Here is a 23021-nt window from a genome sequence, read left to right as displayed (position 1 = left end):
TTCAAGTGTACAACGGTCCCACATGCGAATATTGGCAGACTCAAGAGATCTTTTATTTTCTCTGCCTCCATAGCATTGACAGTAATAGTCTTCTGCCTTTGTGTTTTGTCCATAGCTAGCGGTGGTTCTGTGAGAGGGAGGCTCTAGTAGAACACAGGACTCCCACAGGGGCTTTATGAGTTTCTACAGGCTAGCATGCCACTTTAGCATAATAACAACACTGGTTTTTAGAACATGCTGTTCATTTGTGACTGTACAATGCAAAGGGCATTTCTATGTAATACAAACGACAGTATTTGACTTAATTTGCAGCTATTGAATTCATTCATTTTCATTTCCTCTCAAACATACAACTGAGATACGGCAGGCAGGACTGTTGTACCCAAACAGAACAAAGGTAAAGCATTAACAGGACACCGTGTGTGTAGCAAAGAGAGATATGAATCAATGTAGTGCACGTGTCAAACTCATTCCACGGAGGGCCGAGTGCCTGCAGATTTTTGCTCCACCCTTGCACTTGATTGATGAATTAAGGTCACTAATTAGTAAGGAACTCCCTCATCTGGTTGTCTAGGTCTTAATTGAAAGGAAAAACCAGGCACTCGGCCCTCCGTGGAATGAGTTTGACACCCCCAGTGTAGTGAATTGAATAGGTTGCATGGATGTGGTGAGAACACGGCCATCCACTGGTAGAGCAGAGCAACTGGAGCAGGGTAGAAAAACACATTGGTACTGAACATGATTGCTATCTACACAGTGTAGGTTGTGTGAGTCATTCTTCGAATTGAAATTCCTTTGAAAGTTGAAGACATTGGATATATGTTATTTCAACTCGTTTCTTCCACATAATTAAAATAGGTGGCGCTCAAGGTAGTTTTGTGCAGCAAATTTTAAAAAAGGAGCAACAAAATTCCCATAGTCTTTATATGAGGTATTCTGTCGTTAGTGTTCTCACCCAACAATGCAAAAGATGTTGGTGGAATTTGCAGGCAGGTTGTGTGTGTGTGTGTGTCTGCATGGGTGTGCGCAGACCACAGTTTAGAAAGATGGATCGGGATCTGCATCATAACTCGTTGCCATGGCGACCAATACTGAATCTTTGGAACAGCCAACTTTATTTCCAGCTGAGAAGAGCACTACTGAAGCCTGTCGTGCTCCGGTTCCAATCATGGGACTCCACAGTTCCATATGTTGTATGAGGACTTCTTGACTAGAGTATCGACAACTGTACACAAATACTTTTGAATAAATTCTGGTTTACACAATCCATGTTGAGGCTGATGTAGTTCATTTTGAGGATGCAGCTTCAAGGTGACATTGATGCCCCCAACATGACAGCCACCAGGACAACGAGGCACCAGTGGATTAAGACAGAAAAACAATGACACGTTATAACTACTATTACTACAGTGCCTGGCTATCCACCTGTCCTACCTTGAACTGGACATCAAGTTTGACAAAAGGACCACATAGAAATTAGGTTCCAACAATGTCTCTTGTCCCACTGGCCATCACAATGTCCATGTGGCTTAGAAGCCTCGCATTCAACTAAGAGGAAGAAAAGGTTATTGTCATTTAAGAATGCAGTGGAGCACCCAGCAAAGCACAGAGGACATGGTGTGCTTCTTTTTACTCAATGCCCCCCCCAAAAAAAAAGTAGAACATAAATATTATATTCCTATGATACCTTTGTAGCCCCTGAAGGAACCCTTATCAACAAAGGGGTTTTATTGTCTTAAGAATTCAGCATTCCCGGTGTTGTCTTGCCAACCCCCTGTCACACCACTGAGATGCCGAGGTTCTGAAGTTCTTTAGATCCTATATGTGGGATATCTGATTGGAGGTTAACTTTACATACTATTGGTCAACATCTCAGATTTTGAATCCAAACAACTCAGATGTTATAAAGGGGTCTTAGCCTAATTTTTTCTATCTTTTGTTCCTGGCCTGTGCCAGTGAGATACATTTTCTTTCATTCTCCACCCATGGCCTTTCAGGCTATGACCTCTCACTCTCTCCATGATCATGCTTAGAATAATGCCTTGTAATGCTTTGTAACTTAAGTTTATGCCTTGTAAAATGTAGCGTTCATCTTACAAAGTAATTAAATACACATTCCTTTCTTGACTGCCTATTACTAACTCAACTATACTCTCTTGCATATTTGATCTTTATGGAGTCAGATCAACAGGCTAATTGCATAGTCTTATAATGGGTCCCCTGAGGTATGTACTGTGCCTTGCTAAGGAATGATTAAAACCTGTAATACTACAGCAATAACATAACTTACTATAAGCCTAATCAAAGTGCACATACACCAAAATGAAAGTATGAGAATCTATCGCACTATGAATCATACATTCGTAGGAGTTCTGTGGTGAATGAAACGCCTTTGGTCTGTCAATGGTTTATGTTGCTTATTGGTCTGAAAATGGCACCTTTCCTCCTTATTGACTTTTACAGGGTATTTCTGAAAGGGCAGCACAGCGCGTGGCCCTAGTGTGTTGAGGGAAATGTGTGCGTCTTGTGTTTTTCCACCTCCCCCTCTCTCTGACATGGTGTTGTTTGTGTTTCAGAGCATTGGTGGGAGAGCGCGAGTCAAAAAAATCCCTCACTAGTCTAGTAGCAAGCCACAGGGTCCATCAGGCTTCCACTAATGCCAAAGCTATTAATCTGTGTTACAAAAGACTCGCTGCAGAATGTATCCTAATTTTGATGCGAGTGCGACGCGTGGGAGATCTCGTAGGTTCCATATCAGTAGAACAGGATCTACTGGTTACGAATGGTTTTAGAGAAATATTACCTTGTCTAAACAAAATGTCATGTGGGCAATTGTTTTTTATTCTTTTAGGAGGTATTTTATTGAGCAGATGGTTCCAAACCAGCCAGCCAATTCAGGGGAGACAAAATAACCCATATATTCTCTCCGGCCATCTCTCCCCCCGACCCCTGCCGTCCTCAGCTGGGTGAGTGGTTCCTTGCACCAAAGATCCCAGAGATGGAGGAGATTGGCTCTGGAGGACCAAGAGCAAGAAACCGCTGATAATGAAATATGGCCTCCTTCAATAAACAAGATAAGGGTTGGTTTTATTTTTTTCTCCAATGACTATCAGTTCCACAAGATCAAATGCATGTGTACAAGGACGTGGCCATTCCATCCATATCAACTAGCCTCCAGGCCTCAGCTCAGTGAAGATCTTTAAGGTCTTCACTGAAGAAGAAAAAAGCCACCTCTGTTACATTTCAGATCTAAAAATAAATTTAAAAAAGTTAGTTTAAAAGTAAAGGTAAAATTATATCTGATAACGCTGCAGTCCCGTACTTTCGTTAGTGCCATTAGAGCTTTGATGAGAGCCCAACTGACATATCAGTAAGAATAATTACATGGATTTAGCATGAACAAAAACTACATCCCTCCATTTTCCAAACATGTCCCCATGAGGCTGTGGTGAGTGCCTTTGAGGGCTGGTTACGGAACAGATGAGGGGGTTTAAATGAAGCTACAGGTAGTGGGTTGAAACTCAGTTAATGCTAGTTTTACTACGCAGAGGAGAAGCAGTCAAGACTCAAGTTTGTGAACAACAAGATGGGAAAAAAGACAAAACGGGGGGGTTTAAAAAGGAGATTATTTCACAAACTACAGGAAGGAGGAGGAATGAATGTCTCAAGGTGAGGGAGACTAATTAACTTGGATGGCATTGCTAAATTAGTCCAGCGTCGATGCGTCTTGGAGACGCGGCGTCCCCAGGGATGGGTGGTCCCTCTCCAGTCAGACGACGAAGTGATTGGCGATGATGAATAACCATGGTCAGTGAGCACACAACTGAACCCCAGCTGTCACGTTACATACCAGCTCAGTGGTATCACATCACCACATCAAATTAGCCTTAATAAACACTGACGAGTTGACAGAGAGATAATCAAACTTTTATTAAATGACTTCATCTTCTGTACATGCATAATGTAGAGAGAATGAGGTGTGTCCCTTACAGAAAAACACATCACATGAAGTTCATGTGACATGTAAAACAACATGTGAGAACATGTGAAATAAACGTGACAACTTGGGAAGCAAAATGTCAACGTGACACCATTAAACTACACTTGACAACATTTGAGTAAATGTGACAATAATGGGGAGGCAAAACTAACATGTGATCGCATGAAACTACATGTGACAACATTTGAGCTAGACAAAAACCTTCAGGGGACCATGACAACATTATCCCAAGAATGTGCTAAAAACATCCTGGGGGACATCTTTGAAACAAACCGGGAACTAGACAAAACCTCCAGGGGACCATGACACAACATCCCAGGAATGTGCTAAGAACGTGCTGGGGAAAATCCTTGAAACAAACCGGGAACTAGACAAAACCTCCAGGGGACCATGACAAACATCCCAGGAATGTGCTAAGAACAAAATCCTTGGAACAAACCAGGAACTAGATAAAACCTCCAGGGGACCATGACAACATTCCAAGAACATCCTAACAACGTCCTTGGGGACGTCCCTGGAACTAGACAAAAAAAAAACTCCAGGGGACCACAACACAACATCCCAATAAAGTCATTGAGGAACATGTTTGTAAGATGTTCAAGACCTTTGTTTTACAATTCATCAAGACGTAACATGATAAGTAAATACATGGTATGGAGGTTTTAAAGTAAGTGGTACGCTGTTTAGCTAAAATAGTAAAATCTTTACTCAATGTCAATGATTACATTTGACATGATCACTTAGTTAAGTACTGGCGTTTCAATATGAGGCCACCTGGGATTTAAACTCTTAACATCGTCTGGATTTGTGGTAAACTGATCTTTCTGTTGTGGCACAAACTCTGAAGCATTCCCCTACATCTCTGCACTTACCAAAAGAGTGCCATCTACACTTTCATTTTACTTATCTGACCATTCTCTCATCATTTAACTCATTTACTTATTGCAGCAATTTGAGGGGCATACTATTCTGTTTTAACATTACTCCTGAATCACACCGATAAATATGTACTTTTAACAAAACAGATTTACTCTGAAGTCCAAAGTGTAGGAATATATCGGAATGCCATGAACGAAGAAGTTGGGAGTTGAAATCCTCGGCGAGGACATGTGGAATAACAATTACTGTATAAACAAACATACACAACGTAATCATGTGTGCCAAATATGGGAGTTGAAAACATTAGGTTAAAAGCACCGTGTGTGCATTCTATCAAATCTGCTTTATTTGCAGGGCATCACCTGTGAAATGTCAAGTAGAAAATATCCCCCAAAAAAGATTCACATTTGAATAAAAATGTGAAAGGTTAATGTGAAACTACACGTGAAATGTTCCAAAAACACATGGTTTCACATGTTTTTTCTGTAAGGGTTTTGTGTGTGTGTGTGTGTGTGTGTGTGTGTGTGTACCTATCGGTAAGATGGGTTTCTATATTGAGATGTACCCCAGTAAAGTCTAAAACCTAAAATCTTTACCACCCAGTGGGTTTTACAGAGTACACGATGCAAGAGCCACACATTTGTTTCAGCACAAAATGGGCCCCTGTATGTAATGCAATGCTCTAAATACAGCTGGGTAAAGTAATAGACCTTCTGACAGTCACATCACTGTCTTGAGAAGAAAAAAAGATGCATTTCAAAAAGTATGTTCCTTCAGTTGATTTGGTTATCATACAACAAAATGCACTGCAGTAGCTTACTCTATAAATCTTGCTCACTATATACCAAGAGCAGCTACACCTAACAATATTGCAAACAGAACAAGCTGTAAACGCTTGAGTTACAGATGCAAAACGCATTTCAAAAGATTCCACATGTATTTCTACTGGGGTGTAACCTCAAGACCTCTCCCCATCAACAATACTATGATATTTCATTTTCAACATTGAAATGGCTATAAAGCATAGAATTAAATGAAAACAAATTGCTTGATTTTTATGATTTATAATGGGGCTATATATATTTGAATGACTTCAGGTTGAAAATATACCACCTGGGTTAAAAATTAGGGCGTGAATTGAGTATGGCAGAGTATGGCAGTCAGCATATCCTAGCTCAACACCAACAATATAAAATAGGCTACTAAAATCATTCAAATCCCCATTAAAAGGCAATAGCAGTTTAGCGTATTATGGCAGAAGTCAATTTAGCTTGTTTTTGTTCTCCGAATACCATTTTAGAGTTTTTAAATTGTGTAGAAATGCCGTAAATAAAGCTTCAACTTTATCCCCCCACCCATGTCACTGGCATACCCTAAGTTGAGCTGAAACGACCCCAGTGATTAAAATGTACCAAGTAGAAATCAGAACAAGAGAGTAAAAGCGGCATCAACATGAACAAAAAAAGCACCAGGCTTTTTTTTATCCCCTTGGGGAAATGGAACTAATGGATTTCCAAAAAAGACCTCCGTAAACGTGCAAGGCATTATGCCCACTTTGGCTGATGGTAGCAGGGATTTTGTCTTGAATTTGGTCTAAATGACATAGAGCAGGTTGTTTCGCGTGCAGATGGAGACCAGGTTTTAGTGCTGAGATGGATAATATGGTCACTGGACTGACAACGTATTTCACTGCAATGATGCAGATGAACAGAAGCAGAGAGCCGGTTGCACATCACCTCGGCAAGCATTATATACCTTGGTCATTAGAGTCAAAATGTCCAAGACCTCTTTTAGTTCCTAAAACAAACAAAACATCCCTCATGTGCTCGGTGATGCACCACGTACATTCAATTTCCTTTTTAAGATTCATCAAAAAAGAACAAATCTAAATGGCCTATGTACAAGAGATTTACATTAAATATACCATCACAGAACCTCCTTTAGACACCCCATTGGATCTAAATAGGACTAGAGCTCTCAGTGGCTTCAGGTTCCCCTCAGAACAGAATAAAAAGGTGTATATGACACAAAGGCTCTAAAAGCTACTTTCAGATGTCCCCTTCCACCCAGCGACAATAACAGAGACACCACTGACACAGAGAAAGGACATGCTGGACTTGGACCGAGGGTAGAAAGGGAAAGGTGAGAGCAGGGGGTGTAAGAGCTTGGGAGGGGCACTCCGTTGGAGGGAGGGGTGGTTTGTTCTTTTTGGAAGTGGGGATCCGTGGCCCGTTGGGTTCTACCTCGTCAGCTGGCCCACCACCTTCAGGAGAGTTTTGTTCTCCTGCTTCAGCTGCTCGTTCTCATCCTCAATGTCATCAAGGTCCTGCAAAACAAAAGTGACAGCTCCACTTCAGCTTGATCTAAAGGAAGTCATTTACTTTCATTATGCAAGATATGCCTTATTTTTACCTCAGAGAGTTAGCTTGTCAGTTTAGAGGAAGATGAGAGAGTGAGAGGTGGAACGAAGAGTTTCACCTCCCGGGTGTCTCTTCAGCAGAATTGCCTTGATAATAACAAATTAAACTTGAACAGCTCCAATTAGACACAAATGAGGAGCCCCATTGCCATGACGCACTCCCATCAAAGTGCTGATCTAAAAGTGACACTTCTCATTTTCGGCTTCCTCCATCACTGGCGGAAGCGACAGGCGACCGTCAAGATTAGCTAAGCCGTACTTGTCGGAAACTTAAAAAGCGAGGTAGTCTGCGAATCAAACACTGGAGGTCACAGAGCCACAGACATGCTGTGGCTACAGAACAGCTCACTGTCTGAGCTCTGACACAAGTGGAGAAAAGCAGTCTCATTTCGCGTCTGACGGCTGCCTCCGGCATACCATTTGAACCTTTTTAAGTTACAACCGACTAATAACTTTATTCACATATTCATTTAATCTCCCAAAATAGATTATATCCACATGTACTTCAATTTGCATGCACCTGCTTGAGCCTGTATTCTATGTAGCCAACACCCAGAGTCAGATGTTTTCCAGGGTCATATCATCTGCCAGCACCTCAGCCTTATCCAAGCCTTCCCTACAAAACAAACTTTGCTAGTGAGTCACAGTTCAATCTTCAAGCGCCGCGAGAAAGAGACGCCACACTGGATCTGTTCCTTATCTCCTGCCATCCCATCAGGCCTTGCAGTAACCTCTCCGAGGGACATTTCTGATCACTATCGCCCCGGCGAGTGTTCCCTCAGGGAGGCTGCCTCTTATGAGGTCCTGTTCATGTGATGCTATCAGGGGTCTCTGATCCAACAGTTATATGGCCTCCTCCACATGGCTCATAGCCACTGCAGTCTACAGCCTATCTTAATGAAGAAATGTGAAGATAATAAAGACATCCAGGCATTGAGGACACTTGCAAGTTCCTGAAATGTGCAAAATCAACACTTGTTCGGCAACTGTATTTGTTGGCAGGGGGGACTCAGGGCTTGTTTGCATTGGAATGCCTCATTGAGGAAGGCTGCAAACTCTTTTGGAATATTTCACAGTATTTGGAATATTTCAGAGGCCTCCTGCTGGGTTTCCCAATGCCAAAACATGTGACAGATAACGTGAGCAGGGGTCATGCGATGGGCAGAGTTTGTTGATGGTCTCGGAGTGCTGGGAACACTGGACCACTGACCCAAGACTGTAGACTCAGGAAACACAAACTCTGACCTCGGATTTCTTCTCAATATGCAATGCCAGGAGCTAGACAATGATATATGAAATCATCAAAGTGCGTGAATGCCATCCATTTTAGAAAAATACAAAACAACATTGAGAGAAATGCTGAGGGATGTGTTTCACTGTATACAGTGTGGATCTACAATAGGTATGGAGACAGGGGGTGGGGTATATGCCTCTGTATACAGTGTGGGTCTACAATAGGTTTGGAGACAGGGGGTGGGGTATTTGCCTCTGTATACAGTGTGGGTCTACAGTAGGTATGGAGACAGGGGTGGGGTATTTGTCTCTGTATACAGTGTGGGTCTACAGTAGGTATGGAGACAGGGGGTGGGGTATTTGCCTCTGTATACAGTGTGGGTCTACAATAGGTATGGAGACAGGGGGTGGGGTATTTGCCTCTCTGTATACAGTGTGGGTTTACTGTAGGTATGGAGACAGGGGAGACAGGGGGTGGGGTATTTGCCTCTGTATACAGTGTGGGTCTACAATAGGTATGGAGACAGGGGGTGGGGTATTTGCCTCTGTATACAGTGTGGGTCTACAGTAGGTATGGAGACAGGGGGTGGGGTATTTGTCTCTGTATACAGTGTGGGTCTACAATAGGTATGGAGACAGGGGGTGGGGTATTTGCCTCTGTATACAGTGTGGGTCTACAATAGGTAGACAGGGGGTGGGGTATGGAGACAGGGGTGGGGTATTTGCCTCTGTATACAGTGTGGGTCTACTGTAGGTATGGAGACAGGGGGTGGGGTATTTGCCTCTGTATACAGTGTGGGTCTACAATAGGTATGGAGACAAGGGGTGGGGTATTTGCCTCTGTATACAGTGTGGGTCTACAGTAGGTATGGAGACAGGGGGTGGGGTATTTGCCTCTGTATACAGTGTGGGTCTACAGTAGGTATGGAGACAGGGGGTGGGGTATTTGCCTCTCTGTATACAGTGTGGGTCTACAGTAGGTATGGAGACAGGGGGTGGGGTATTTGCCTCTGTAGTGTGGGTCTACAGTAGGTATGGAGACAGGGGGTGGGGTATTGTGGGTCCTCTGTATACAGTGTGGGTCTACAGTAGGTATGGAGACAGGGGGAGACAGGGGTGGGGTATTTGCCTCTGTATACAGTGTGGGTCTACAGTAGGTATGGAGACAGGGGGTGGGGTATTTGCCTCTCTGTATACAGTGTGGTATTTGTCTACAGTAGGTATGGAGACAGGGGTGGGGTATTTGCCTCTGTATACAGTGTGGGTCTAGTAGGTATGGAGACAGGGGGTGGGAGTATTTGCCTCTGTATACAGTGTGGGTCTACAGTAGGTATGGAGACAGACAGTATACAGGGGGTCTACAGGGTATGGAGACAGGGGGTGGGGTTTGCCTCTGTATACAGTGTGGGTCTACAGTAGGTATGGAGACAGGGGTGGGGTATTTGCCTCTGTATACAGTGGGGGTGGGGTATTTGCCTCTGTATACAGTGTGGGTCTACAGTAGGTATGGAGACAGGGGGTGGGGTATTTGCCTCTGTATACAGTGTGGGTCTACTGTAGGTATGGAGACAGGGGGTGGGGTATTTGCCTCTCTGTAGGTATGGAGACAGTGTGGGTCTACAGTAGGTATGGAGACAGGGGTGGGGTATTTGCCTCTGTATACAGTGTGGGTCTACAGTAGGTGTGGAGACAGGGGTGGGGTATTTGCCTCTGTAGTGTGGGTCTACAGTAGGTATGGAGACAGGGGTGGGGTATTTGCCTCTGTATACAGTGTGGGTCTACAGTAGGTATGGAGACAGGGGGTGGGGTATTTGCCTCTGTATACAGTGTGGGTCTACAGTAGGTATGGAGACAGGGGTGGGGTATTTGCCTCTCAGTGTGGGTCTACAGTAGGTATGGAGACAGGGGGTGGGGTATTTGCCTCTGTATACAGTGTGGGTCTACAGTAGGTATGGAGACAGGGGGTGGGGTATTTGCCTCTGTATACAGTGTGGGTCTACAGTAGGTATGGAGACAGGGGGTGGGGTATTTGCCTCTGTAGTGTGGGTCTACAGTAGGTATGGAGACAGGGGGTGGGGTATTTGCCTGTAGGCTGTCACAGATCAGACTCCCTGGTGCCTACAGAAGCAATGTATTGGTCTCTAGACAAAGAGGGGTCACATGATGGACAGCTGGGGTATCTTTACATTCAGAGTCTGTGGATTTAGCCTAATGTATGGACTACTAAATGGTTACATAACATTCAGGAGACGTATAGGAGTGGAAATGTAGTAACTTTGACTAATGAAGAATGTTATAGGGTAACCCTAGTGGTATGGAGACATATGGGGATGATTGAAATCAGACTCTGTATACAAGTGTTTCTCTACAATGTAGGAGACAGGGGGTGGGGTATTTGGATAAGACATACAGTGTGGGGGGGAGACAGGGGTGGGGTTTTCTTCTGACAAGGTAAACTACTTGGAGACAGGGGGGTGGGGTATTTGCCTCCTCTGTATACAGTGTGGGTCTACAGTAGGTATGGAGACAGGGTGGGTCTCTGTAAAATGGGTCTACAGTAGGTATGGAGACAGGGGGTGGGGTATTTGCCTCTCTGTATACAGTGTGGGTCTACAGTAGGTATGGAGACAGGGGGTGGGGTTTCTCCTCTGCCATGGGGTGCAGGGGGTCTGACAGTAGGTATGGAGACAGGGGGTGGGCATATTTTACTTCAGTGTGGGTCTAAAATAGGTATGGAGACAGGTGGTTGACAATGAGTTTAAAATGTTGATAAAACACCAATCAGATCCAGTTCAGTGGTTGGGGTACAGGGTATGGAGAGCGAGAGAGAACATGGGAAAATGACTTTGCCTGTAGGGTGCCTGTGCAGAGTGTTCATCCTTGCAAGCGCTGGAGAATTGGGGTAATCTTCTGCTTGGGTCCGAGGTAAGACAGCTTTAAATATCACTGATTGCCTGCAGATATGGACGGGTAATTTGGCAGATCTGTTCTATTTAGTCCTCGGCTTCAATGTATGGACTGAATTGCTCCAAGTTTCCTCTGCAGTACACAGTTACTAAAAATGACAAGCTTTCAAGTGACAATTAAGAGAAACTCTAATAAGATTAAAGTTGCAAGAACTTTTTATAGACTGATAATTCACATAGTGGTTATAAGATCACGTAATGGTAGATCTGTTCTATGTGTGCTATTTATATGCAGTTACAGATTTTTGCCAAGGAGAAGCAATGTAATTTCTCTAGAGAAAGAGGCACATGACACAGCTGTCTCTTTACATTCAGGATGGACTACTAAATGGTTACATAACATTCAGGAAAAGTGGAAATGTAGTAACTCTTGACTAATGAAGAATTAATTATAGGCTGATAACCCTAGTGGTTATCACGTAACATATCAGGATTGAAATCAGACTGGTACTCCACACTACAAGGGTTTCTCTTAACCACAGCATGTTTAATGTTGATTGGCATAAGGACTCTTGACTTATAGCAGGGGCCTAGTGTTTTCTTCAGACAAGATCCGATAAACTCTCTGTCAGGGAAGGGAAAATGTCATGTTTTGAAAGGAAATGGGGAGCTGTTTTAAGTCAGGAGGCACAGAGCGAAACAGAGTTGTTTCTCCAATCTGCCATGGGGTGCAGGGTATAAACTAAGAGCTCTGACTAGAAGGGTCTGCATATCATTTACTTCAGGCTACTGTTCATTTATAAAAATCGGATGGGGTTATCACCCGTGATATTGACAATGAGTTTAAAATGTTGATAAAACACCAATCAGATCCAGTTCAGAGCTTGGGGCACAGGAGATAAAGAGATCGAGAGAGAACATGAGAAAATGACTTTTTGAAGGGGTGCAGTGCGAGTGTTCATCAAAGCTTGCAAGCGTTAAACTGGATAATTGTAATCTTCTGCTTATCCGAGAAGCAGCTTTACAATATCAAGCTGATTGCCTGCAGATATGGACGTGGTAATTTGGCAATCGGTTCTATTTAGTCCTCGGCATTCACTCAACACAGCTGTGAGAGACTGAATTGCTCCAAGTTTCCTCTGCAGTACACAGTTACTTTAAATGACAAGCTTTCAACTGACAATTAAGAGAAACTATAATAAGATTAAAGTTGCAATATGTAACTTTTTGGGTGACCTGACCAATTCACATAGAAATGTGTGTTATAGATCAGTAATTCTCATTGAAAGCAAGTAGAAAGTGGTAGATCTAACTATGTGTGCTATTTATATGCTTCCCTTAAAATACATTTTTGCATTTTTTTTTTCTTTCAGTTTTGTACACCAGCTTTAAAACTGAAAATAAAATATTTGGGGTTATGAAAAACTCCCCAGCCTATTTCCCAGCTGTTTAAATCGTACAATGATTCTCTACACCCTATACTTGCCAGTTGCCACAAACTGAAATTAAGCCCGCCCGCCTTACCCTGTCAACCCTGAACTATTTGTTGACTCTCCAACACTCCCCAGCCTTTTGCAACCAGGAAATGGCGGAGCTATTTCTGCATCCCCAGCCTAGCTTTAACTGTGGCAGGACAGCCTAGTTGTCCATCAAAGGATTATGGGCAAAAACCCCCACATAGGTATACATTACTATACCTGTGTTCTAGACTAGAAGGGCACCATACATTATCATTTAAGTAGCATACTATTCATTTATAATACAATTGAGAGCATCCTGTCGGGAAGTATCACCGCCTGATATGTGCCCACAACTGCAAGGCTCTCCAGAGGGTAGTGAGGTCTGCACAACACTCCCCAGCCGGGGGCAAACTACTAGCCCTCCAGGACACCCCCAGCAGCTGATGTCACAGGAAGGCCAAAAAGATCAAGGACAACAACCACCCGAGCCAATGCCTGTTCACCCTCCAACCATCCAGAAGGCAAGGTCAGCCCTGAGGAGCATCAAAGCTGGGACCGAGAGACTGAAAAACAGCTTCTATCTTAAGGCCATCAGATTGTTAAACTGCCATCACTAACACAGGAGGCTGCTGCCTACATACAGACTTGAAATCATTGGCCACTTTAATAAATGGATCACTAGTGACTTTTATAATGCCACTTTAATAATGTTTACATATCTTGCATTACTCATTTCTTATGTATATACAGTATTTTATACCATCTATTACAGCTTACCTATGCCCTGTCAACCCTGGTTATCACTCATCCATATCTTTATATTCTTCTTCCATTCCTTACTTATATTTGTGTGTATTAGATAGTTGTTGTGGAATTGTTAAATTACATGTTAGATATTGCTGCAGTCAGAACTAGAAGCACAAGTATATCGCTACACTCGCAATAACATCTGCTAACCATGTGTATGTGACCAATAAAATTTGATTTGAATAATTGTGAAAGTAGATCTAACCTTGTTTCTCTAACATCTGTATAGTAACCTCTTCAAAATACCTTAAACTCTCAGTGCCTTAAAGCTGCCCACCCTAGCCCACATCCACCCTCTCAACCCTGGTTGACTCTCTCCTACACTCCCCACTCTAGCCCGCCTCTACCCTCTCAACCCTGGTTGACTCTCTCCTACACTCCCCACTCTAGCCCGCCTCTACCCTCTCAACCCTGGTTGACCCTCTCCTACACTCCCCAGCCTAGCCCGCCTCTACCCTCTCAACCCTGGTTGACCCTCTCCTACACTCCCCAGCCTAGCCCGCCTCTACCCTCTCAACCCTGGTTGACCCTCTCCTACACTCCCCAGCCTAGCCCGCCTCTACCCTCTCAACCCTGGTTGACCCTCTCCAACACTCCCCAGCCTAGCCCGCCTCTACCCTCTCAACCCTGGTTGACTCTCCCAACACTCCCCAGCCTAGCCCGCCTCTACCCTGTCAACCCTGGTTGACTCTCTCCTACACTCCCCAGCCTAGCCCGCCTCTACCCTCTCAACCCTGGTTGACTCTCCCAACACTCCCCAGCCTAGCCCGCCTCTACCCTCTCAACCCTGGTTGACCCTCTCCAACACTCCCCAGCCTAGCCCGCCTCTACCCTGTCAACCCTGGTTGACTCTCCCCCACACTCCCCAGCCTAGCCCGCCTACCCTCTCAACCCTGGTTGACCCTCTCCTACACTCCCCAGCCTAGCCCGCCTCTACCCTCAACCCTGGTTGACCCTCTCCAACACTCCCCAGCCTAGCCCACCTCTACCCTCTCAACCCTGGTTGACTCTCCAACACTCCCCAGCCTAGCCCGCCTCTACCCTGTCATTCCTGGTTGACCCTCCCCAACAATCTACCCCACCTCTACCCTGTCATCCCTGGTTGACCCTCTCCAACACTCCCCAGCTCTAGCCCAACTCTACCCTGTCAACCCTGGTTGACTCTCCCCAACACTCCCCCCCACCCGCTACCCTGTCAACCCTGGTTGACTCTCTCCAACACTCCCCAGCCTAGCCCGCCTCTACCCTCTCAACCCTGGTTGACTCTCTCCAACACTCCCCAGCCTAGCCCGCTCTACCCTGTCAACCCTGGTTGACTCTCTCCAACACTCCCCAGCCTAGCCCGCCTACCCTGTCAACCCTGGTTGACTCTTCCAACACTCCCCAGCCTAGCCCGCCTCTACCCTCTCAACCCTGGTTGACTCTCTCCAACACTCCCCACTCTAGCCCAACTCTACCCTGTCATTCCTGGTTGACCCTCCCCAACAATCTACCCCACCTCTACCCTGTCAACCCTGGTTGACCCTCTCCAACACTCCCCAGCCTAGCCCAACTCTACCCACTCAACCCTGGCCGAACCCTCTCCAACACTCACTCTATTCAGCAAGTCAATCTCCTCCTTCAGCTTTCCAATCAGGTCATCTTTATCCTGGTGGGCTTTCAGCAGCTGCCCGTTCTCCTGCCTCTGTCTGGCCAGCTCCTGAAGAAGAAGGGGCAAAGAGCTCTGTTAACGTTAGAACACATCCTGCAGCACTTTGGTATGGTCCACATACACAGACAGAGAGACAGAGACAGAGAGAGAAGAAATATAGAAGCCTCAGCCATGTGGACATATGGTCACATTTCAAGATGATATTTACGCTGGGAAATGAAGGCTCGCCAGGAATCCGCCTATCCAACTTAACTTTGTGTTTTACTACAGATAAGCGTGAACTGGTGTCCATGGAAACCCATATAGCAACGAGAAAACTTCAAAACAATGTAGCATGATGTCCATACCACGGCGACCAAAAGTCTTCAGGCCGCGGAAGATAAATGTTATTTTATGGAGGGTTACCCGAGTTACATGGGTAACTGGAGCTTCAAAGTAATACTTTCATTATCATGATGAATGACACTACAATGCGATACGCACAGCAATCAAGGGCGCTGCACATTTGTCAATGTTGTATAAAGCTATGAAATCTACTGCATTTAAACGAGCCAGAGACCAACGACAGAACTTGCTGAAATCAATACAAAACTAAAGTGCACAGTCTGCTCTCTCGAACTCGCCAGTGATGTGCAAACTCTTCATTTACAGGCATCGTGGCAAGTGAAAGCAGTAGTTTTTCTTTTATAAATGGACTGGACCGGGATGACATTTGAGAATCTAAAAAGTGATTGAGAGGGAGTACAGAGTGTTTCATAAGAACAGGGTGGTGGGGAAGAGAGAACTCCCCCTCTCCCTAACTCCAGTAAAAGACATTCTCTGACTGAACACAGAGGAGTTATTGCAGACGGGAATATAGGAAGGGCAACATCTGACTGAAAGACGAACAGCGAGGCCAGACTGGGCAGCCGCTCAAACGACTCAGAGGAATTCATCTTTTAAAAAGAAATCCTCAAGATTTATCAGGATGCTGATAGATGCTTTAAAAACAGTTATAGCAGCAGGGCCTTGGGAGAGGAGAACTATCAAAGTCTCTCTGCCCCTGCGACGGATGGACAGAAGGACAAACACAGAGCTTTCAGGAAACGTGAGATGGATATAGACAGAAATAGCAGTAGACGGGAAGGATAACAAATACCAACAATAAAAATGGTCAAATGTGCCAAGAAGAGTAAACAGTCATTCTGAAATAGTCAACTAAAACATATCATTTTAATATTTACATCACAGTGATGTTATAAACATTGGATAGTGATGATGGATACGCCTGTGTTGAAATAGTTGTCAACTAGTGAACGGTAGGCCTAAATGCAGAACCTTCCCCCAGCTATGCTTGCTTGCACTAATCCAATGCATGAGGGGGGGGTGACCGAGTGCACACTTCTGGGGGAATGGTAGAGCAAGCCTAATTTTGAGTACCTTTTCCAGTTCCTCCATCCTCCTCTCCAGTCCTCCGGCGTTGCCGTGGCGGTTGCCGTAGCGGTGTCGACTGTTCCCCCCTGCCTCCTCCTCAGAACCAGGACCTCCAGAGCTGCTGCTGCCACAACACACACATCAATACTTCTGACCAACACCAATGTCCATGCTTTCAACACTGACTCACTGTTGGGTACGGTCCACGTTCACAAAAACCTGTAGTTTGTGAAGTAAATCCAATAAGGAACGTATAAACCTTTTGAACGTTCCTTGACATTCAAAAGAATCACATAAAAACTGAAAAGCTGTTGTAGTGTATGACTCAGAGCCTGTTGAACGCACAATACAGCTCTAATGGTCAGACTTAAGTGTGAGGAGAACAAGTACTTATACCTTTTATCCCATTAGAACATAGAACCCTGACAGCTTTTATCTATCTCGAAGGGCGAAGAATGGATTCTGAATATGAGGCCATTTCAATATGACTATCTTGAATGCTGAGATGTGTAAAGAGCGCCCTGCATAAATCCACTTCATGTCATTAGCAACAAAGCGTCCCTATTCATCGGCTAGTGAAAAGAGGTGCTCCGCGGTCCTTGGTCTGCTAGTGAGGAACAAACAGCTCTCTCCCCCTTTCTCGCTCTCTCATTCTCGCTCTTCTCTGAGAGAAGACTCGAGGGCAGCAAGGGGAATATTGGAACCTATTTCCTAGCGGCTTTATTTCAATAATTACGGACGTGGAAGTCTTGGAATGAGTTGCGCTCCTCATATTTTTACCCATGCGGATTGTGCCCGGTCCAATAACTCTCTCCTGGAATCAAATTATTGGGCAGCCTCTGGGCTTCGCCTCATTGCTTAAGAGGGTTGTCTGCATATTTCTCAAAAAGGACCACAAAAAAAGGGGAAACTTCTGGAATTGCCACAGAAAACCATAATATTCCATTGTATTCCACCTGTAGAAGTGTGTTCAGGCTGCTACCTACTGGGCATTCTATAGACCAGTTAAGCGAAGAGTGATCCCAGTCTCTGGAGGAGTACAGTATGTCTGCATTACAGGAAAGGAAACTTCAATATTTCTTAAACGAGGTTGAATACCTACTTATTCTGAGCAGTAAATAAATATCCTTCTCCGAGACTACACGATCACTAGCTCCCTAAGAAGCAGAAATAGCAACAAAATAAATCTGACCATCTCTTTTATTTAGCCAGGAAGCTCCACCACTCATAATACAAACACAAGTAATGCAGTTTTTTGGGGCTATTTGACATTTACTTCCTCAATAACTCAGAGGCTGAACCCACAGAAATGATTTTCACTCACTCTTTTCAGAACTAAAAAGAGTGTTGTGCCAAATGCTTTTGATGATAGAGAGAAAGTCCTTGAAATGCTCTCCATGGCACTTTCCTATGCCAAGTGAATGACATGTTTTTGGCTGAATGTCTACAAGGCCACTCCACCCTTGTAAATGCAAACACACAAACGCTCTACATCCCTCTGTCTCTAGGGCTTGCAGCATCTGCCAGGCACCCAGTCTAAACAGCCATGCCCTCAGTCCTAATCACCCCACTCTGGTCCATTAGCGTCCCGCAGAGACCACACAGGAGACAGGCAGAGGCAATGATCCACTCTTGGAGGTCTCAGCAGTTGGGGGTTGGAGAGGAGAGGCAGACCCAATGGCCACACACAACAAGCACTGAGATGCCTGGTGTGGTCTGCTAGCAGAGCCCAGTGGAACAGAGAAGGCCTTAAAGTCATAAGCCATCTCCAGACTGACAACCAGCAACAGGCTGATCGCTATAATAGCCCATAATGATTGTGTAGTGAGAGAGGATGGTGTGAATGCATTAGCAGCCTGTTGTATAGTTTCAGTGGAGTTCAGAGACCGGGTTGTCCAATATTTCCACCATCTTGTGGTGCCCACCTGGCAGCTTCTCTGTGCCACAACACTGGACCATCCGACAGTGGAGGCCAGCCAATCACAGTAGGACATCATTACTGGGCCAGATTGGGACCATCAGCTGGTGAACTGGGCAGGGATCACACAGTACTTAACAATTTGATGGTGATTGTCCTTATGCAAATAGTGGAAAAGAATGTCCAAATGGTGGTTGGGAATTTAGCAGTGTGGTGTCTGGAAAAACTGAGGTGTCAATGGCTTTGGACATTTAACAGTGTTAAAGAAGATAAATTGAGGTGTCAATGGCCACACCATAAGCAAGAAAAATATTGACTTGGTGTGGATTAATTGGCTCTTGTATGCTCCGATAAGTCAATCATAGTAAGTGTGTGGTATAAAGAGGATGTCGGCTGTAATCAGCAACAACTCTTTCCGACCTTGATTGAACTTCAACTCCTTATCGAGACATCGGATCGGCTTGATATGCTCTCGTGTCACGTCAACGTTGCATTGCCTGCAAACTTGTCGAACGATAGTCTGAACAAAATGTACACGCATGTTGTTGGCATACAGTCAATTACTAGAGCAGGTTTTCCCAAACTCGGTCCTGGGGCCCCCCCTGGGTACACACCTGATTCAAATAATCAAAGACAACTTGAAATAGGGTGGGCCCCAGGACCGAGGTTGGGAAACGCTGTATGAGAAGACACCCGGCGAGTTAAGCTGTGCTGTAATTTCTGATGCATTGAATTCAAACTGGAACTAGATGTTCTGACTGGCACCGTAAACACAGAGGGCATTTTCAATGGTGAAACTTCAAAATCTATTTAAGTAAATGCAAGGTCATCTGCTATGGTAATTAATGACCTAAACTGTTGCCTTCTCTTCCTGGTCTTCCAGGTTCTCCGTTTCTTCACTTTTATCACCACCTTCACTCCTTCCATACCAGAAACAATAATACACGCCCTCTTTCTCAACAGAAGTAACAGGGAAGGTTTCTCACCTCTGGTGGTGGCCACTCCCGGATCTTGGAGTATCCTAGGAAAACAAAGGAGAGCCATGTCAGAGGAAGGGGATACTCAGACAACAAAGGGCCAGGGTTCTTTTGTACAAGTATATTACATACTGGTGGGCTATGTCAAGGGGAGGGCCATTTCTAATTGCTAAGGAATACATGAACAAAGGGAAGTCTATCATACACAGAGGCGGAAATGTTTGTTAGGATGAATAATCAATGTGCCTGAGGAAAATTATGATCTGTAGCTTGAGTTATGAAACGGTTTAGTCAGCATTTTTGTATTCAACACCTGTGTCCAGATTGTAAAATGCACCGGAGACTCAAAAATAATCATCTCGAAAAGCTTGTCACTGCCTGAAAAAAGCCCACCTTTCCTGATTAATCTGTTTAGGGTGAACACACACACACACACACACAGTTGTGTGCAACACAGAAACACGACAACAAAATAGCATTGCGTCAACATCTGCAGAAAGTCATCCGGAGTAGCTACTACAGAGAGCCTGTAGGTTGTGTATAAACCGTCTTGTACCTCTGCTGCTGAACTGACAGATAGCTCCCCTGAAGCTAATGGCTTAACTATCACCACACAGTCTCCAGTTGTACCATGCATACAGAAATTTAAAAAAAAAGGGGCGGATCCTTAATTATGGCCTCTGATGCAGCCCTAAGAGCCACTATTACAGAGAACAGACAGGCCTCATGAATGCTTCGGAAACAACACTATGAATGAGCTGTATGCATGTTACATATCCAGCTCTTATGTTAAGTTGTTTTGGTTTCAACACTCATGTAGAAGTCAATACAAACAGAAATCCATGAGCATACACCATATTCATGGGTAACAGTAACAAAATAAACAAACACCAGAAAGAAAAAAAAAATCAATAATGTCCTGTGGTCTTAAAGTGACTCATTAATCAAATGAGCAGAAACATGGGATTGTACCTTTCTGTTCTAGACTTTGGTATAGTACGTTTGTTTTGGCTGCAGGTGTTCCTGACTCCGGTCAGGGGGTAGCCAGTCTCTGAATTTAGATTTTAGCAGGCTGACAGCAAAGTCAGTGCAGAGTTGTCTTTCATGAAGCCGGGGTAGGGACAGTTGGCATTCTTTTATTTTCATAGGTATACATATGACAGAAGAGATTTACAATGGGATCTTAACAATAGAAAACAATCAAGCTGAAAAATACCTGAAAAATACCTCTGTTGCATCGACATGAGACAGGGTGTGTGTGTGTGTGTGTGCGTGCGCATATGTTTGTCTAAGATACTCTAAATCCTGTGTGATTTGTGTATGTTACCTGTAAAAAAAATAACTTTTGGGGGAGCGCCCACTTTCAAACAGTCCCATTTTTACCACATTTGTGCCGGGGTAAACCATGTATATATCCTGTGCACATGCCTGTACCGGTGACAGTGGGAGGAGGGGTCCTGAGTGGCGTAGCGGTCTAAGGCACTGCTTCTCAGTGCTAGAAGTGTCACTACAGACACCCTGGTTCGAATTCAGGCTGTATCATAACCGGCCATGATTGTGAGTCCCATAGGGCGGCGCACAATTGGCCCAGCATCGTCCGGGTTTGGCCGGTGTAGGCCGTCATTGTAAATAAGATTTTGTTCTTAACTGGCTTGCTTAGTTACGTAAAAGGTTCAATTTAAAAAATATATAACATTTAAAAAAAAGGGGGTATGCAGATGTGGGTAAGCGTTTATTTTTATAAATCCATTGCCCCCATTTTCCAGAGTTTGTAAGTGATTGTATGTTAGAAACCTTAGAATCTGCTCTTTCCGATAATGTAAAGAAATGTAAAAGCTGACCTGGATGAACGTCCGTAGGATGATTTGAAAATGTCACTGTTTTATCCAGGTTTCATACATTTTCCTACCCTCACTCTGCTTTGTTAGACATCATGCACATTGATATCTTGCTAACAAATGTCCTCGACAAACTGCCTTTTTTTAAATTTGTGGCAGCAGACTTGCATCTAAATAGGACTAATCGTACTGTAGGGTAGGGAAGCCCCTGACTTAGCAACCGTATGCAAGAAACTCCTCTGTTGTCTTAGGAATTCAGCATCCTCCGTTGTATTTCTCCAACCCCCATTCTCTCACCTCTGATAAGCAGAGGTCACATCATGTAGATCTGATATCTGATTGGAGGTTAACTTGACAGGAATACTATTGGCCAACAACTCAAGATTTTGAATCCAAACAACTCAGATGTTTATAAAAAGAGTCAGACTCAAGGTTCTCGTTTCTCTTTCTGACCTTCTTTCCTTCTCTACCCCATGGCATTTCAGGCTATGATTTCTCTCTTATCATGCATAGTATACTGCTTTGTTAATGTCAGTATTGCCTTGTAACTTCAGATTTATGCCGTGTATGTGAATCCATTCATTTTCCAAGGTAGTTAAATACACTTGTATTTCAAATTCCATTCTCAGACATTTCTTGATTGCCTATTACTGTATCTCAATTATAGTGTTCTTGCATATTGCTACTTATCTTTATGGAGTCAGATACATTTTAATAGGCTAAATACCTAGTCTTATTACGAGTCGCACTTGAGGTATTTGTAAATAACTGTAAATACACAAGTCCAATATTACTTCCACTAGAGCAGCAAAACATGCTCAACATAAATGTCAACATGATATTGTAGCCTATAGACTTGTGCCACTCCAGGATAAGAGGAAAAGTGCAGTGGCAAATGTTCTCCCTCTCATAAATCACATGCACATTGTTTAAAAAGGAATTTATGGGTGTTTGCGATCTGAAAGCCTTTGTGAGCTGGACAGCCCAGTAGAAATTCAGAAATCCCAGCTTAATAAAAGTTGACACTAAAAGCCGAATTGTAGTTTAAGTTTGACACACATGTATATTTACCCATCATTTCTTTAGGTAGATAAGGACCTTTTAAAATGTACCTGTTAAAAGTCAATACAAAAATATGAAATGGCAGATTCCTGTGTGTGTTCGCTCAGGCTAAATGCTAAAGCATTTCTGTGACAATAGACATGTCAAGCTCAAGGACAGAACCACATACATACATACATGTAAATGGAGATAAATACATTAAAAGGAATTCAGTGAAGCTTTGTATTTCACAGGTTTGATGTGCCAAAGCCGGTAAGATAAAAGGCAACGTTTTATACTGAGGCGTTGGTGGGACTTTTAAACATATTACTGCATTAAAGACTACCTCAGTTGGAGGAAATAAAAGCTCAAGCTTTGTTACTGGCAATACCTTGCATGGTAAAGTTGGCAGATTTTCGTGTCAGTCAGTCTGTGTCGGTCTGCCCATCTATCCATGGCCAAATATATAATTCATGACA

The 23021-nt window shown here is 44.0% G+C and overlaps 1 protein-coding gene across 3 annotated transcripts in view; it reads right to left on the bottom strand.

Moving 5' to 3' along the window:
• Positions 1-4427: 4427 nt before the first annotated feature.
• Positions 4428-23021, bottom strand: part of LOC135514992 (PRKC apoptosis WT1 regulator protein-like) — an 85248-nt gene continuing 66654 nt past the window's right edge. The window contains exons 4-7 of one of the 3 annotated variants that reach the window (XM_064938772.1): positions 19673-19707; positions 16775-16892; positions 15299-15403; positions 4428-7205 (exon numbers count right to left, since the gene is read on the bottom strand). In XM_064938772.1, the coding sequence (XP_064794844.1) occupies positions 7119-7205; positions 15299-15403; positions 16775-16892; positions 19673-19707 (345 nt within the window). In that variant the 3' untranslated portion in view covers positions 4428-7118. The remainder of the gene's footprint in view (positions 7206-15298; positions 15404-16774; positions 16893-19672; positions 19708-23021) is intronic. The other 2 variants (XM_064938774.1, XM_064938773.1) reach the window with 2 other exon arrangements.

This window comes from Oncorhynchus masou, chromosome 26, assembly GCF_036934945.1.
Source record: "Oncorhynchus masou masou isolate Uvic2021 chromosome 26, UVic_Omas_1.1, whole genome shotgun sequence".
In the NCBI taxonomy this organism is placed as follows: Eukaryota; Metazoa; Chordata; class Actinopteri; order Salmoniformes; family Salmonidae; genus Oncorhynchus; species Oncorhynchus masou.
Note: the sequence above shows the minus strand (reverse complement) of the source record. Positions and strands in the feature narration are given on the sequence as shown.